At 28.9% G+C, this 16231-nt stretch overlaps 1 protein-coding gene across 3 annotated transcripts in view; it reads right to left on the reverse strand.

Moving 5' to 3' along the window:
• Positions 1-3214: 3214 nt before the first annotated feature.
• The window catches only part of Mpi (mannose phosphate isomerase), a 45452-nt gene continuing 32435 nt past the window's right edge, over positions 3215-16231 (reverse strand). Inside the window, exons 7-8 of one of the 3 annotated variants that reach the window (XM_075373785.1) lie at positions 13286-13366; positions 4357-4494 (exon numbers count right to left, since the gene is read on the reverse strand). In XM_075373785.1, the coding sequence (XP_075229900.1) occupies positions 13331-13366 (36 nt within the window). In that variant the 3' untranslated portion in view covers positions 4357-4494; positions 13286-13330. Of the gene's footprint in view, positions 4495-11876; positions 12398-13285; positions 13367-16231 lie in introns of those variants that run through there. The other 2 variants (XM_075373777.1, XM_075373795.1) reach the window with 2 other exon arrangements.

The raw sequence follows: 16231 nt of genomic DNA on the forward strand, positions 1-16231 counted from the left end.
GTTTAATACAGAATGTCATAAATAAGTATAAAAAAATTAAAATTATACAACATTCAGCTTATTGTACAAGAAAGTTGAAGGTCCATAAAAATAACCTAAGGGAAAGATGAGGGCATTTAGCATAAATTTATTCAATGGAAAGAGAAACGGCTCATTAAATTTTTGTTTCTAAAAAAAGTAGGTGTATCTCATACTAAAGGGATGTATGTTAAGCATATTTTACAACATTGGCAGTCATTGAAATAGTCCTGAGCTTCATTGAAACAAAACTTCTTGAGATTGTATATTCATACTTAGCTTGTATAAGTGGTAAAGGTCCCTCACATGCCAGGTTCAGAAGCATAAAACAATCTTCTGATAAGGAAGATGTCTTTCTCTTCAGCTTGGTGACAACATTGTCAGTTACTGGTCCACTGAATAAATATAGATGCAATAACATCCCTGGGGGGTGTTTGCCAGAATTTCTCTCAAAGGCCTGATTTTAAATGGATCCTTTTTTCATATATTGTTGAGAGAAAATTGTGTCCAAGCCCTAAAAACAGTTTGGTCTTCATAAGATATAACTGTAAATGTATTTGGTTTTGCCCAATAATTTTCTATAACCATATTCCACTCAGTTGGATATTCTATTTGTGACTTCTTTTATTGATCAATCTCATATTTTTATCATATTCAAGGTATGAATAGTAATCATACTTTTTTCTTCTGTACTCTTCAAATGTTATTTAGAGTTTGGCTGTGTGTTGTTACAAAAAATTAAATTTCAAATTGATATCACTGCCAACAAAATTATATGCAAAAACACAAAGATTTTTTTTTTTGTTCAAATGACTCAAGACTATTGTAATGCAATGTAATATGCTTTTAATTACAGTTATACCTTAGTATAGTTTAAAAGCTATAACTTTTCATTAACTTATTTTAGAATAAGTTTTTATTTTTCCTTAGTTAAAAAAAAATGTTAATCATAAGATTAATACTCTATAAATAGAGTATATACTCCATAAGATAATTCTCTATAAATTTTACTATAAAATTTAAGTCCTGCTATGTTATAATTAGTAAGTACATTATTTAGAGTATGATCACAAGTACTGTGAGGCCAATAAATAATCCACAATGATATATTCTGATAAATTTTTCTAATATTCGGGATATAAGTTAGGGGTGTGCATGTACAATTATGAAAAATGCACTTGCGAAGTAATTTCTATTTACCGCTTCATAAGATTTCTTCTTCCACAGTGCAGTTTTTATATTCATTTTATCACTTTTTGTAATTTACCTTTTTGGTAGATTAAAGTAGTTTAGGCATGACAATAAACCAATGAGATAACCTACAAGATGACATAAATCTATCAAATTAGCTCTAATCATCAGAGTAGATTGTTCTCTTTTCCTTATCCCTGATCCCTTCTTATATCTATTATTGATTCTACAAATGCAAATCTGATCCTATGTTCTCCATGCTGAGGATGCCAAGAAATGAACAATCAGTCCATCCGGTGATGGAACTCTAGTAGGGGACTGCTTGTGGACAGGCTTATAATGTGTGTTTCTTGTTGAGCAGTTACACAAGCCTAATGGCTGAAGTGTGCCACATAAACCAGGCCTCAAATGTCCCCTCCAATAGCCAGTTTTGCTGCGGAATATAACTATCAACTGGAAGATACTATTTAAACAATTTATAAAAGTTTATTCTCCAAGTGTTAAATATGTTTGATGACTATTTTAATATTTTTTTATATAACTAATTTTTAATATTTTTTAGTTACCATCTTTTAGAATTGTTCTATTCATATTTTAGTGTGCTAAATCACTTAGAATGTCCATAAATGAGAGTAATGTATACTGCAAAGTATAGAATTTTGCGGGAGTGTTTTTTTGGATCTCAGACCTTAAAGATTCAAGGTTCAAGAAGGTATTAAAAGACAAGTTTGCTCTTTTTGACAGTTTCAATGAAAATTCATGTAATAAGTGAAGTATCTAAAAATACAGAGTATGTTTTTCTGCTTCTCTTGAATTATAATGCTTTCAATTTTGAGGAATGAGAGAGTTCAATTTTCTTTACGTGAACAAAATATTTATTAAATTATTTCAGTCATTTATGCTGAGAATTATCCATTCCTTTACGCTTCTTAAACGGAGTATCCCTTTATCCGAAGGATTTACAAAAGAGTTTTTGAACCACTATTTTACAGTAAACATTATTCATCAGGCGTTGGCATTGAAATTTGGACTCATGGATGACAGTCCAGTGTCCTTATTATGAAATATAAGGCCAGACCTTTTTTCTTTTTCCTGTTTAGCCTCTGGGAATTACCATTCAGGTATTACTTCAGAGGATGATATGTATGAGTGAAAGAAGTGTCTTGTACAATTTCAGTTTGAGCATTCCTGAGCTGTGTGGTTAATTGAAACCAACCACCAAAGAACACCGGTATCCACAATTTAGTATTCAAATCAATATAAAAGTAACTGCCTTTACTAGGATTTTCAGGACGCTGAGATTCTCAACTTTCAAATCAGCTGATTTGGGAAGACGTGTTCACCATTAGGCCAACCGGTGGGTATAAGGCTAGACCAGTGTTGGAAAATGAACACTATAGACGCCCCATGCATACTGATAAATTTATTGCTGCAAATAGGCCAGACATGGTTCTCCACAACATTAGAGAAAAGACTGTTCTTCTCATTGATGTCACTCATCCATCTGATCACAATATTAATAAGGCTGAAGCAGGTAAAGTAACCAAGTACAACCCTCTGGCAATAGAGTATAAGGAAATTTACAGACTGAACTCAGTAGAAGTCATTCCCATTGTGATAACAGTCAATGGATTAATTAATAAAAATTTGAAGAAAAGCATAGAAAAGGTTGGCCTGAATCCTAAACTCAAATTCCAAAAGCTTAAAGATCAGTAATTCTGGAGACATGTAGGACTGTACAGAATGTGTTAAATTAAATACCACAGCACTGAATGAGGTATGCCTCGATGGCTCCTCATATTCCGAATGTGAAATTCCGATGGCCCCTCATATTCCAGATGTGAAACATCTCCGAGATGAAAGGACAAGATAATAGTAATATTTGATGGTTGATGTAATGTTATGTTATATAATTGATATTCAAAGTATATTTTATCAATCTATCACCTATTATATATGTAAAAATTACATTTATTTTATTACGTCTCCAATAAAAATGCATAAATAAATGAAACTTCACAATATTTTTAATTATTAATTTTACTAAAATGGATAATTTTAAAATGTTTAAGATTATTAACAAGAAAAACAAAGATTTTCTTAAATAAAATCATGAAATATATATTTTTTAGAATAAATATATATATCCCCACTCAAAGTAGTATAAGGTTGCTTTTGTACTTTTATATAATAAATTATTTATGATACTACACAATAAATCATATACACCATAAATCAATAAAAGGAGAATATCTTTTTAAAATACGCAGTATAATGAAATTAAAATATAAAAAGATTATGCTATACAAAAATGTTTAATAGTTATCATTCTTTAAAATTATTTGAGCATTTTTAAAAAATGAATGCTTTTTACAAATTCAGTTAAGATGTAAAATTACACTTTTTGACATATAATTACATAGAGTAAACTTACTCCAACAATAGACAGTATATTACTAATATAATGAAGTAATTTAGCTGTCGACAGATTTTATAAGGAGCCATCATGTTCCAGAAAAATTCAAGATTTTCAACAAAATATGATATTAAAATAGAAAAACAAAGAAATGCTTTTGCTAGCAAGAGAAAATTAATAAAAGAATAAAAATAATTTTTTTTTAAAGATGTATGGTAAAAAATACACAATCAAAGAAAAAAACTATTATCACTATGTAATAACGTATTTCTTTACCACAGTGCTATAGGTTTAAAACAATAAGAGCCGAGATATTATCTTTGCTATAACATGCGTAATGTTTTATATCCTTGAATGGTCTTAAGAATATGCAATACAACAAATTTCAGTATAAAACTTGTTAACAGTTTTGAGCTATAAAAGTAACTGACAACAGCTAAAGCATTGAGAATTGACATATTTCATATAAAATAAAATAAACTTAATAGAATTATTTAATAGATATTGTAAATAAAAGTATATAACATTGTACAGGAGCAGGTTTCCATTAAGAGTATACAATTTTACACGTAAATTACACCTTTGCACAAATAAAAATAAATATAATTTATTATGTGAATAAATAGAAAAATCTTATGCAGTCATATGTGTAGTTTACCACTAAACAGAAATTTTTAAACATTAGCTACAGCCTGAAACAAAAGGAAATTGCTCTCAATAATTTTTATAAAGGGTTCTTCAGACGCTTTAAAAAAAAAAACAGAACCTCGTTGAATTAATTTGTTACCCAATTTTGCTTTTCCTTCGATTACAATACAAATAGATGCTGACCGCCGAGGGGTCAGAAAGTAATCCATTTTAGTGGAAATCTGCAAATAAAAAAAAAACCAGATTAAACTATTAAAAAAAAAATCAGCATAGGGATATAGACTGACATTAACAAAATTAGCTTATACAAACTTTCTTTCCTAGTATACTTCTTCTTTCAAAGTATAGAAACTTTCTTTCCTAGTAGTTGATTGCTAAAGCAATTACACAAACACTATTATGAAGTAGAGTAACAATCCAAAAGTAAAATATATCTGTACAGTTCCTATAAAAAAACATTAAATAAATTACAGCATGCACAGTGAACACAATCCAAACTCCCAAAACAATAAAATTGTTAAGGTTTTGGCAAGAGTTTGCCATCAATTGAAAACATCAAAAATCGAAATCAACTATTTATTTATTTATAGTTCTTGAAAACGACGTCTGATTAAAAAAAGTACAGATATGTATGGAAGCCGAGATAATAATTGTTACATATTTTTCCTACTTCAATTTCTCAAACACAACAATATACAACATTAAATAATTTATTCCTATATATTGAATATTAAATATTTTATCCTCTACTAATGTTGTAACTAAATGATAGAACTTTTTTAATACAAATATGAAACAGTCAAGAAATTGTAGATAACAATTTTTTTATATACCTGTGTATATACTTAATAACACAAATCATATAATAAAAAATTCAAATTTTTTCAAATATGTTGATTGAAAATTCAAAAACTTTTGCTGGCTTAATTTCATACTTTAAACAAATTCGTAAATCCTAATAATTCATGATCCATAAATGAGTGTTCTACTTCTTTACTTGTTTTTGAAAGATAATTCCCAATGCAAATCATATGATTATACAGTGTCCCATATAAAACGCAACGCATCAATCACTCATCCATGAAATTTCAAAAGTTAACCTTACTCCCCTACTCGTTACTGAAATGGACTCGTCCAACATCTGAACATCGCGGCGACGATAGTAACAACAATGCAATCATAACGTTCAGTGTATTGCTAGAAACAAGATTGTGTTTTCGCTAGATGAACTGAAATCAAAGACCGATTACTCGCCTCACCAAATAAATCGATCAGACGTTTGTCTGATGAAATTAATTTGTCTAAATCAACTGTTCATCGGGCGACCAAACAATTACGACCTTATCGCATTCAAACGGTTCATCAACTTCTTGAGCCCGACAAAGAAAAACGGCTACAATATTGTCAACGGTTCCATCGATTTCTGCGTGAGGGAATTAATGTTATGGATTCGTTATTTTTCACAGATGAAGCACGGTTTCATTTGGATGGCTACGGAAACAGCCAAAACAGTAGAATTTGGAGTGCTGAAAATCCCCACGTTTTATCACGAAAAACAATTACACCCGCATAAGTTGGGCGTGTGGTGCGCGATATCGCGGAAGAAAATTGTCGGTCCTATTTTTTTCGAGTACACCATTAATACAGAACGATATCAGGATATTTTATTTCAGTTCATTGCACTCTTGGAAGATGAAGACAGACACTGCGACACTGCTGGCTACAATATGACGGTGCGACATCGCACTAAGGAGGTTCAACTTCTGATTTCGTTGAAGAATTCTTTGGTAATCGTGTTATCGGTCGAGGCTTGCGGCCACCAAGATCTCCAGATTTGACTGCGGCAGATTTTTTTCTATGGGGTTACCTCAAAGAAAAAGCCTACAGCAACAAACCACGAACACTTGAACAATTTTAAGTCAGTATTGAAAAAGCTGTATTAAATATCCAGCCACAAACTTTGAAAAAAGTTGCAAGAAACGCTGTAAAAAGAATTGAAGCTTGTATTCAAGAAGATGGCGGCCACTTCGAACATTTATTCTAAATGTAAGGTAATGGATGGTAATAATAAAAATTACATTTACATTTGCCTTTTTATTATTTCAATACTTACCAATATAAGGTTGGGTTGCGTTTTATATGGGACATCCTGTATTTTTGGTTTACGATTATTTTGATCCTATGATCATATTCTCTAGTTCTAAATCCTAATTAGTCATTTATAAGAACTAATATGGTACAAAATAATTTTATGAAATTCGGACGTAGCATGCAAAATAATGTGCATCTTAATTGGTATAATTATTTTCGAATTTTTCTTGAAAATATACTTAATTTTTTTATCGTTGAATTTTTGACAATGTTTAAAGTTAATGAAAAAAATTTTGATCTATTATTTTTAATTCATGAATAACGGTTCGTAATTTTCTTTGTTTCAAAAATTAATTCTATTCTAGAAAAAATGTATAATTTCAAAATACAAAAAAAAACGTAAATTTCGTTCACAAACTTGAAATAAGTTTTAATATTTTTTTTTTATTCATTAAGTTAATTTTTTTCAACCTAATTAATGTACAATTAGCAGTACTAGTAGTATGAAAACTTTAAAGTGAAGGTGACATTAGAAATGATTTCGTCACTTTGAATTTGATATCAAGGGAACATTTTATTAAAGGTAAAATTACATATGATTAACATTGTGTGACTTTTTAACATAGGAACATATGATAAATATAACAATAGAAACCTACGAATAATAACTAGTTCACATAAGGTGTGTAATATTCACATTAAATTGTCACAACCCGTACTGCCCTACTGTTGATATTTGATCAACACTTGATATATTCATTAAGTGATCTTTTTATTGAAATCAGAAATTGATTATAGTTTTTATAGAATTTTTTCGCCCTAAACGATAAAGTTGAACTTATTTTTGAGATCGTATCGCATTTGCGTAGAAAAAAAAAGTTAAGCGTAAAATACTGAAGTTTCGTTCAGATTCGTTCTTAAAAGTATGAAATCGGGCCGGCAAGAGTTTTTGCATTTTCAATCAACATATTTGAGAAAATTTGACGAAGTTTTTATTATATGATTTGTGAAAAGTAAATAAAAAAAATTGTTTATCTCCAATTATTTCTCGATTTCATATTGTTTTGTATTAAAAAAGTAGAGGAATAAAATATTTAATATTCAATATACAGGAATAAAATATTTATGCTGTATATTGTTGTTGTGTTTGAGAAAATGAAGTAGAAAAAATATTTAACAATTATTATCTCGCCTTTCATACATATCTGTACTTTTTTGATTCAGACAATGTCTTTTTGAAGAACTTTAAATAAATAGTTGAATTTTGATTTTCGATGTTTTCAATTAACGGCAAACTCTCGTCGAAACCATAACAATTTTATTACCTTGGGAGTTTGGACATCAACTATTTTTTATTCATTCATTAAATTGAAACTCTTTTTTTTTATAATTATAAAAATTCTGGTATGTCGTGTTGCTAATAATTCACGTATTTAATAAAAAATCAAATTTTTTCTAAAACTAAAACATCAAGGTTTTTTTGAATTTCGTGGCGAACTTTTTTTACCATTAATAAATCATTAGCTTCATTCCAATTTTGATCATGCTACTATAATATCCTTTCATTGACTGCCCGTAACGAAATATTATAACTTTATATTGTTTCCCGAATAGTTTGCAAGCATCATTAGATACTTTTCTTATTCCTTTTGTTTAAGTTATTTTGAGTAAACATACTGGGTCGTTTTCGAATAACTTTATTTGAATGATCCACAGTTTTCCTAAATAATGAATTTCGATTCTATGTATGAAATCTGTGTTTCCACATTCAGAAATTCGACGAGTTTTTTCACTAAAATCATAAATTAAATCTTGAAGACTTAAAATGTTATTTTTCTTTAAACTATCCGTTTTATTATCTGTGTTAAACTAAATTATTTTCTTTGTGCTCTGAAGCATACTTACATTAATCATTTGCACAAATAATCGTGTATTGTGTGGTGTGATGTTACTGAAAGGTTCAACTTTGCCACTGGAATATGTGAAAAATTCAACAGCATCTTATAGTAGAATATTGAAATTGTCACGTACAAATTTTCTTATTGCTATCATGTCTATGTTTGTTCTATTTTCTTTTTCCTGTTTAGCCTCCGGGAATTACCATTAAGATATTACTTAAGAGGATGAATGAGGATGATAATATGTATGAGTGTAATTGAAGTGTAGTCTTGTACAGTCTCCATTCGACCATTACCGAGATGTGTGGTTAATTGAAACCCAACCACCAAAGAAAACCGGTATCCACAATCTAGTATTCAAATCCGTATAAAAATAACTGACTTTATGACTTGAACGCTGGACTCTCGACTTCCAAATCAGCCGATTTGAGAAGACGCGATCACCACTAGACCAACCCGATGGGTTACGTTTGTTCTATTTATATAATTTTTAAGTGATATGTAATATATGAATTTTTGGTAATTTCAGGATCTCATTCTTTAATAATACACAATTAAACAAACATTGAATAACTGAATTACATAACATGAAACTGAATACTTAGATAATCCTTGCAATTCTCTATATTTTGCGTGATTTATATCACTTGCATCATTAGATTCTTGGCACTCACTGATATGTTTAAGCATAACCCAAATATCATACCTGACTTTTATTAAATTCATTTTTTCCTCTTCAAGAACTAGAAGATCAGGCCTACATTTACTTTTTAATCTATTGTATTCATGTATTGTTTCAGAACTGGCCTTAATCGTGGATGTATCAAAATTGATAAAATACAATCCCTCAATAGACGCTGTTCTTGAAAAAGCGACGTATGCTTGACCAACTGAAAAAATATTATTACCAACCAGCATATACAAAGGCATTTTTTATACTCATTCCTTGTAATTTATATATGGAGACAACATAACTTAAACTTATAAGAAATTGTTTCCGCATGACGAAAACTTTGTCCATAAATTTAAATTTAACACTTATTCTTTCAACTGTACATTCTTCCTCAGAAAATAAAGTTTTTTTTTTTAATACTTTTTACAATACCTACTATACCATTAAAAAATCATTTGGATACATTGATATTTCTAGTCAACATGACTTGAGCACCAATTTTTATGGTAATGACCTTGAGAAGACCTCCAGTCTTAGAATAATTTTTATCATCTGATTTTAAAACTATATTGATTTTTCCCTCAAATAGGTTGCACAGTCTAATGAATCATAATCACCTAATTCAATTTCTTCAGAAAAGATGCATCTTAACATTTCATTATTTAATGTTTCACACATGTAACAGGTTGCTAGAAGACATAATGTATCTATTGGTAGTTTATCGATGTAATTGCACAATTCGAGCAAATTCTTATAGTAGTCGGTATTTGTAAAAACAAATTTTCTAGAATTACGTTGTTTTAGATCGTCATTGTTCAACTAACAGATTCTAATTCTAGATAGCACTTTTGAATACAGCAATCGTTTTTTTGTTGCACGTTGATAGCCAATTCATTGTAATGGAAAAGAATCTTCCTTAAATCAAAGAAACCAAATGATCCTAAGTATTAGTTAGTTTCATTAATTTTGATGTAAGTTAGATTATCACGCACTGGTTGAAGTTGCACAAATCTCCAAATAACAAAATGTGTCGTTTTCCAAACCAACCATCTTGTTCATCAGGAGTGTCGAATATTTCACTTAAATTTTATACATGAAAGTTATGTTAGATATAATCAAAATTTCATCAATAATGATTAAAGGTGTGTTTTTCAAATTTTTTCGTATTGATTTCAATGCCATGTCTGACAATGGTCTATATTTTGTAGTAGCATCATGTTCTACAGGCAGTTGATAAGGTCAGTAGATAGTTGGTCCTTTGATGTTGTGCACAGCGATACCAGTTGGAGCAGTTACAGAAACACTTTTATTCAATTGTTGTTTAATCCAACACCTTATTGCATGGATAAGAAAACTTTTACCGGTCCCTCCTTCACCACCAACAAAAAATCTTAAAATTTGATCATTATAGTTTTCTACGGATTTTGTTACTATATCAAGTATATGTTTCTGATCTTCATTTAATTGCACAAGAATACTGTCCATCTCAAAATCTTCCAAGTTGTCAATTTCTCTGTAATCTTTCATCGCTTCATTGGCCTCAATAGGGAAACATTCTAGTGATTCATCGATTATTTCCGACTTTTTTGTACGCTTCTATTTTATTTTTAATAATTTCCTCAATATGCTCAAAAGCCTTTTGAATTTCCAATAGTCTTTCATGGTAAGTCATTGCCTTTGGTAAACTATGTTGTAGACTCTGAAATGACTCTGTATGTGTGGTGTATCCATCTTTTTAATTTTTTTGACTTTCTCCAGGGTTTGAATAACAACAATAAACTGTAATAGTATTTTTCAGGTTGAACATCAAATTGTAAAATTTACAATCATATGCAGACATTTTTTAACCACAATATATAATATCTATTAATGACTAAAAAAATGTTAAAATTATGTTAGTTGATAGAAAGTATTTCATTTTATAATGATGTTATTTTAAGAATGTGTTTTAGTTTAGCCTTATATCACTAAATTGATTTTTAAAATTATAATCAAGTTTTTACTTGAAAAAATATTAATTGGTCGTATACTATGTACAATAGCAACCTACCTAATAAGGACCTAATTAAAATGCATTAAATATTACTCATTATTAATATTTACTTATTTATTCAAAGCCAAGAACTTCAAATGATAAATTACGTTGCACTGAAGCTATTATTAAAAAGTATTTTTGTTTTGTGTTAATACTGTTACGAATGAGAGCTTCAGAATTATAATTCAAATTACCTATGAAACTTATGCCATGTAGCTGATGATCAAGTTGAAAAGATTTTACCAAATGCACAGAAAAAAATTTAACCTAAGTTAAAGAAAAAAATTTAACCTGTTAAAGAGAAAAATTCCACTCAAGTAAAACAGCAATAAACTAAATCTGAAATAATGCAATTGGTTGATTGGACAATATATCAAGTCAAGTCAATAAGTATTCATCTGTTAATATTCAAAATTCTCATCAAATAAAGTACTCTTTATGAATGAAAATCTTTTTTCTATTTTTTTTGTAAAAATATGTCTTTTCATGTAACTACTATATATTCCGAATATGAGCTAAATCAGACCATAATTACAATTTTTCAAAATATCACAACCCCAGTGCCACCAAATAGTTCTAATTGTAGAATAAAAGTTTTTTCCAATTTATTTCTGTTTTATTTATTCCTTTTTTAATAAAACTGGTTTAATCTCTTTTAAATTTTATTATTTCAAGTATACACTACCTAGCACTATTAAGTACTGCTATCTAGCGATGTATTTCGTAAACGGGTTAGGAAAAAACTCAGGGTTAGAAGAACAAAAATTTCACATTTTCAAATTAAAAAACACAAAGATTATCACATATTTATCAAGAAAAAAAAAAAAAATACATTCATTAAGAACATCTCTTTCTGCAATGTTTTTTTTTTTATATTTTAAAAATTTTGAAATGTTGATTTGCGAGTTGGTCAGAGTAAATAAGTCTTTGGTGTTTCCACTGTCAGACAAACTCTTACCGGCGTCACTTTACCGAACAACTTGATGTAAAAATAAAACCAGTTATCAATTAAAAGTCTAGTAAAACGTTCCTAAGTGAAGATTCTTATTCTTATTCCTGTTCTCTTGATTTCATTTCTAACAAAGTTATTATCTCTAATTACTACTTATGCTGCATAAGTTAATATAATTTATTTATTTTGTGTTCTGACAATTTTATGACATTTTTTTTTTTTTTTCAATTATTAAAAAGTTAGTTATTCTGGCATTTTGAGGTCTTACACTTGATTAAAATATTTGATATTTATATATTGTATGCATTTCAATAAACCATACATTATTGCATTTCAACACCAACTTTATAGCTTACACCGTTATTGTGTTATGATTACAAAAGTTTAATTTTGGTGGCCATTTTGAGATGAACGTGATGGCCAATCATAGCCATTTATGTATTTTTGTAATCCCCTAATGATGCTTAATCTGAATCTGAAATCAAAATCAAAATCCAAGACAAAAAGTGTTCACACACATATATATAGAATTCTATAACAAACTGGTAGTTTGTTAAAAATAGTTGAATAAAAGAAATCATATTTCTTTATTACCCTTTTTAAAATAGTATTTATTACAGATAAAAAATCAAACATGTTATAAAAAAAATAAAAACAAGAGACCAAATTTTTTTGGCTTTTTTCATTTAATCAAATTATTCAATCTCTAGCCACTGCATTAATATACTTCTTCAATGCATATTATGCAATAAAGAAGTTTTTACATAATACATATCACATGTACATAGTTTGAACTATTGGTATATGTATGATGTAAATATACCTTTTTTCATAGAGATATTCTTACCTTAATGATACATTATTTTATGTTGAATAATGTACTCTGAGGTATGTGATCTATTTTCTCGATTAATTATTTATTAGCAATATTCACAATGATTTTGTTCAGCTATTGATTTTTATGTTATATTTCCATATTTTTCCTGTTATTTTAGGTGTACATTTGCGCTCTATGAAATATGATCTGATGTCATATTGATGTCAAAAAAAAGCAGGAACATAATTCCTGCTTTTTTTTGACATCAACATATGTGAATATTTATGTAATATAAATAGTTAAGTTTTTGTTTCCTGTAAATGTAGTTATCATTATTTAGTAGATTAGCTGGGGTTTTACTCCTAGGAAGTTAATGATTTTATTATTTTCCAAATTATATATAAAACTGGGATTTTCATAACAAGTATATATATATTTTTTTTAATAAGAGTTGTAAGTCAGAATATTATCAATGGATTTAACCCACAATAAAATAATATAAAGTGTTCTTTATTGCAGTTTTCTATAAGATATGTGGTTGCTTACCATTGAAGCTGAGTCTAAGTGTCCCCTTCTATCTCTTCCCTTTATTTAATATGATTTCCTCCTTTGTTTTCTTTCCACTACCTGAATGGTTGAATTTTTCAAATTTTCAGACTGAATTTTTTTTTTTATCATTATGTCTTAATTCATTTTAAATACATAGTAACATTATAACAGATAAATAATAAATCAATTTTTTTAAATGTGTTCTGCTTTCAAAAAACATAATAAATCATAAAAAAACAAGAAGTTCATGTTTTCTTCCCTCTAAAGGCTCATGCTGTTGTTAGTCCCCTAAATTAATAAAACTAAAATATGTTGATATACAAAACTTTTCTTTCTCAAAATGAGTTTTATCTTAAATAAATAGATAAATCATACACAAAAAGAAGAGATTTGTGCCTTTCTCTTCCCAAAAAGGGAATCTTCTAATCACCATCAATTCTTCATGTTTTTAAAACAGTTAAGCCATATAATAGGAGAACAGGTTCATACTCCCACAATTTCTTATGCCCCCAATACATCTTAAATTAGCAAACCTTCAAATGTAAAATGTTCAAAATGGATTAAGAACAAAAATATTATAATGGTGCTCAAAATTTCAGGTTCCCTTGTTATTCATGGGTCTCTACCTTCCAAAATCTCTAAATGAATAAAAATGGAAGCACTGTTATAATTAAACGTTTGTTTTTAAAAAAACATTCTACATTTAAAAAAATTAAAAATTACATATGAAAAGAAGTTTTCATCTTTTGGCTTGCCAAAGGGTTCATACTCTTTAGCCACTCTCAAATAACAAATCATGAAATTTCAAGTAGTTTTTTCAAAATGTACATCATAAAAATTTTAAATACATGGCGGCGACTATAAGTTTCAAGATCTCTTGTCTCCACAGGCTTCTGACCCTCTAATCTCCCAAATTAACAAAAATTTAAATATTGTAAAATTCAAAACAATATTTAAAAAATGAAATATATATCCCAGAGGATTTGGTCCCAAATGACTCTAGTCCTCAATTAATAAAACTTAAAACATTGCAATGTTCCAACATTATTTTTTCAAAATATGTTCTACCGTAAGAAGAAAATTTAAATAAACAATATTACACAGAAGCTTCAGACTTCATTGCTCCCCATAAGCCTCTACCTTCCAGCAACTATTAATTACAAATTTAAAACCTTGATATTTGAATTATTCATTTTTAAAAACATCTACATTAAAAAATTCTAAAGAAGATGGAGGAGGATTATGCTTTCTTGTCCTATAGAGAGTTTATGCTGCCAGTCCGCATAAATTAACAAAAATAAATATGGCAGTACTGAAAGTGGGTAAAATGAATTCTACCTTTCAAAAAAATTAAACATAATACTGCTCAAGAGCTTATCACCTTGGCCTTGCAAGGGCCTCAAGCTCTCTTCTATCAAAAACTGAAAGCTTGAATATTCAATCCTTTCTTTTAAGTGTCATATGTCTTAGGGTCAATAAAAATCCAAATATGATATTAAAAGTTTGAGCTATATGTGTTGACCTCCCTCCATAAGTACCCTTAAATTTCTTAAGCCCCTTCATTAATAAAAAAAAATAAAATTTTGTGAGAAACTTGATTTCCAACCTTAATCATTTTTCATGAACATATGAAATCTTGAAATTAAATTTGCTACTGTTACAAATTATTCAAAATTCCTGATATTTTTTTCCTATTTTAAAATTATGAAAAAAAAATGTTCTAACCATTTTTTTTCAAATTACTGTTTTAGGAACAAGTAATGTTAACCATGTTTAAGCGCCTTCTAGCTGGTACTCTTCAATCATGAAAATTTTATCAAGGGCAAAATTAATAACTGAGAAAATTATTAACTGTTGTAATTTACATAAAATTAAACTTGTTTGTGCAGATCCCCACCAACATTCTACTGAAGTTGTATTTTTAGGGAAAAAAACTGCTACAAAAATGTAATCAATAATTATCTCATTTTACACTACTTTACCAGTTATTTTTTTTCCTACAGCAAAAGTTTCAATAAAAAATTATGATAAGTTTAGTCATAGATTTTTTCCTGGGTACACAACGAGGTGATGTTATCAGCATCCAGGTCACAAAATTACTGTAGTAAATAATTAGAAATTTACAATTAAAATTTACCTTAAAATTAAATGGATGTAAAATGCCTATGCGGTAAGCTAAATGCGAAATAAAACCAAATTAAAACAATATTAAAAATCTAACATAAAACAACAAAATTGTCATATGTCAAAAGGCAAACGTATTACAATTTTAATCATATTTGAATCCAGATGCATGGTTTTAAGAAACATAGAATATTAAATAATATTGATACATTATTGCCTAAGATATTTCAGATGTTACCCCATTTAAACTTCTGACACAATATCGCTTAACACACAACCGCAAGGATGCGGTATACTATTAGCTGGCAGTCATAGAGAGCACAGACAGGTGCATTGATCTGATTCATGAGGTGTCCATAAGTAAGTTTAGTGTGCCCTATTTGCAAACAGGAAATCAGATAATAATAACCTTCTCTCAACAGTTATTCCAGCATGAGGAGCTCTATTGACACAGCATTCTTAACTGGATGAAGTTTATTTTATTGTTGATGGTAACATTCCACTCACTTGCCACTCATCACGAACCACCCTCTGCAGAAAGCAGACAATGTCATTCAAAACAACACAATTAGTGAAAGGAGTTTACAAACAAGCCTCTTTTACTACAAGATCAGCACACTCATAGCCTGAAATTCCAATCTGACTAGGGATCCAACAGAATTTCAAAGTTGTGTTATGTTGAGTCATTTCAGAGATAACACTGTAAATAACAAACAACAGGGTGTCTGAAGTACATATCACTAATCATCTGCAAGACACTCATGGAATCTGAAAAGACAAGTACAGGTCAGAATGTTGGTCTAAGTATATTTAAGATCT

Source organism: Lycorma delicatula, chromosome 1 (assembly GCF_047948215.1).
Source record: "Lycorma delicatula isolate Av1 chromosome 1, ASM4794821v1, whole genome shotgun sequence".
NCBI classification, from domain to species: Eukaryota; Metazoa; Arthropoda; class Insecta; order Hemiptera; family Fulgoridae; genus Lycorma; species Lycorma delicatula.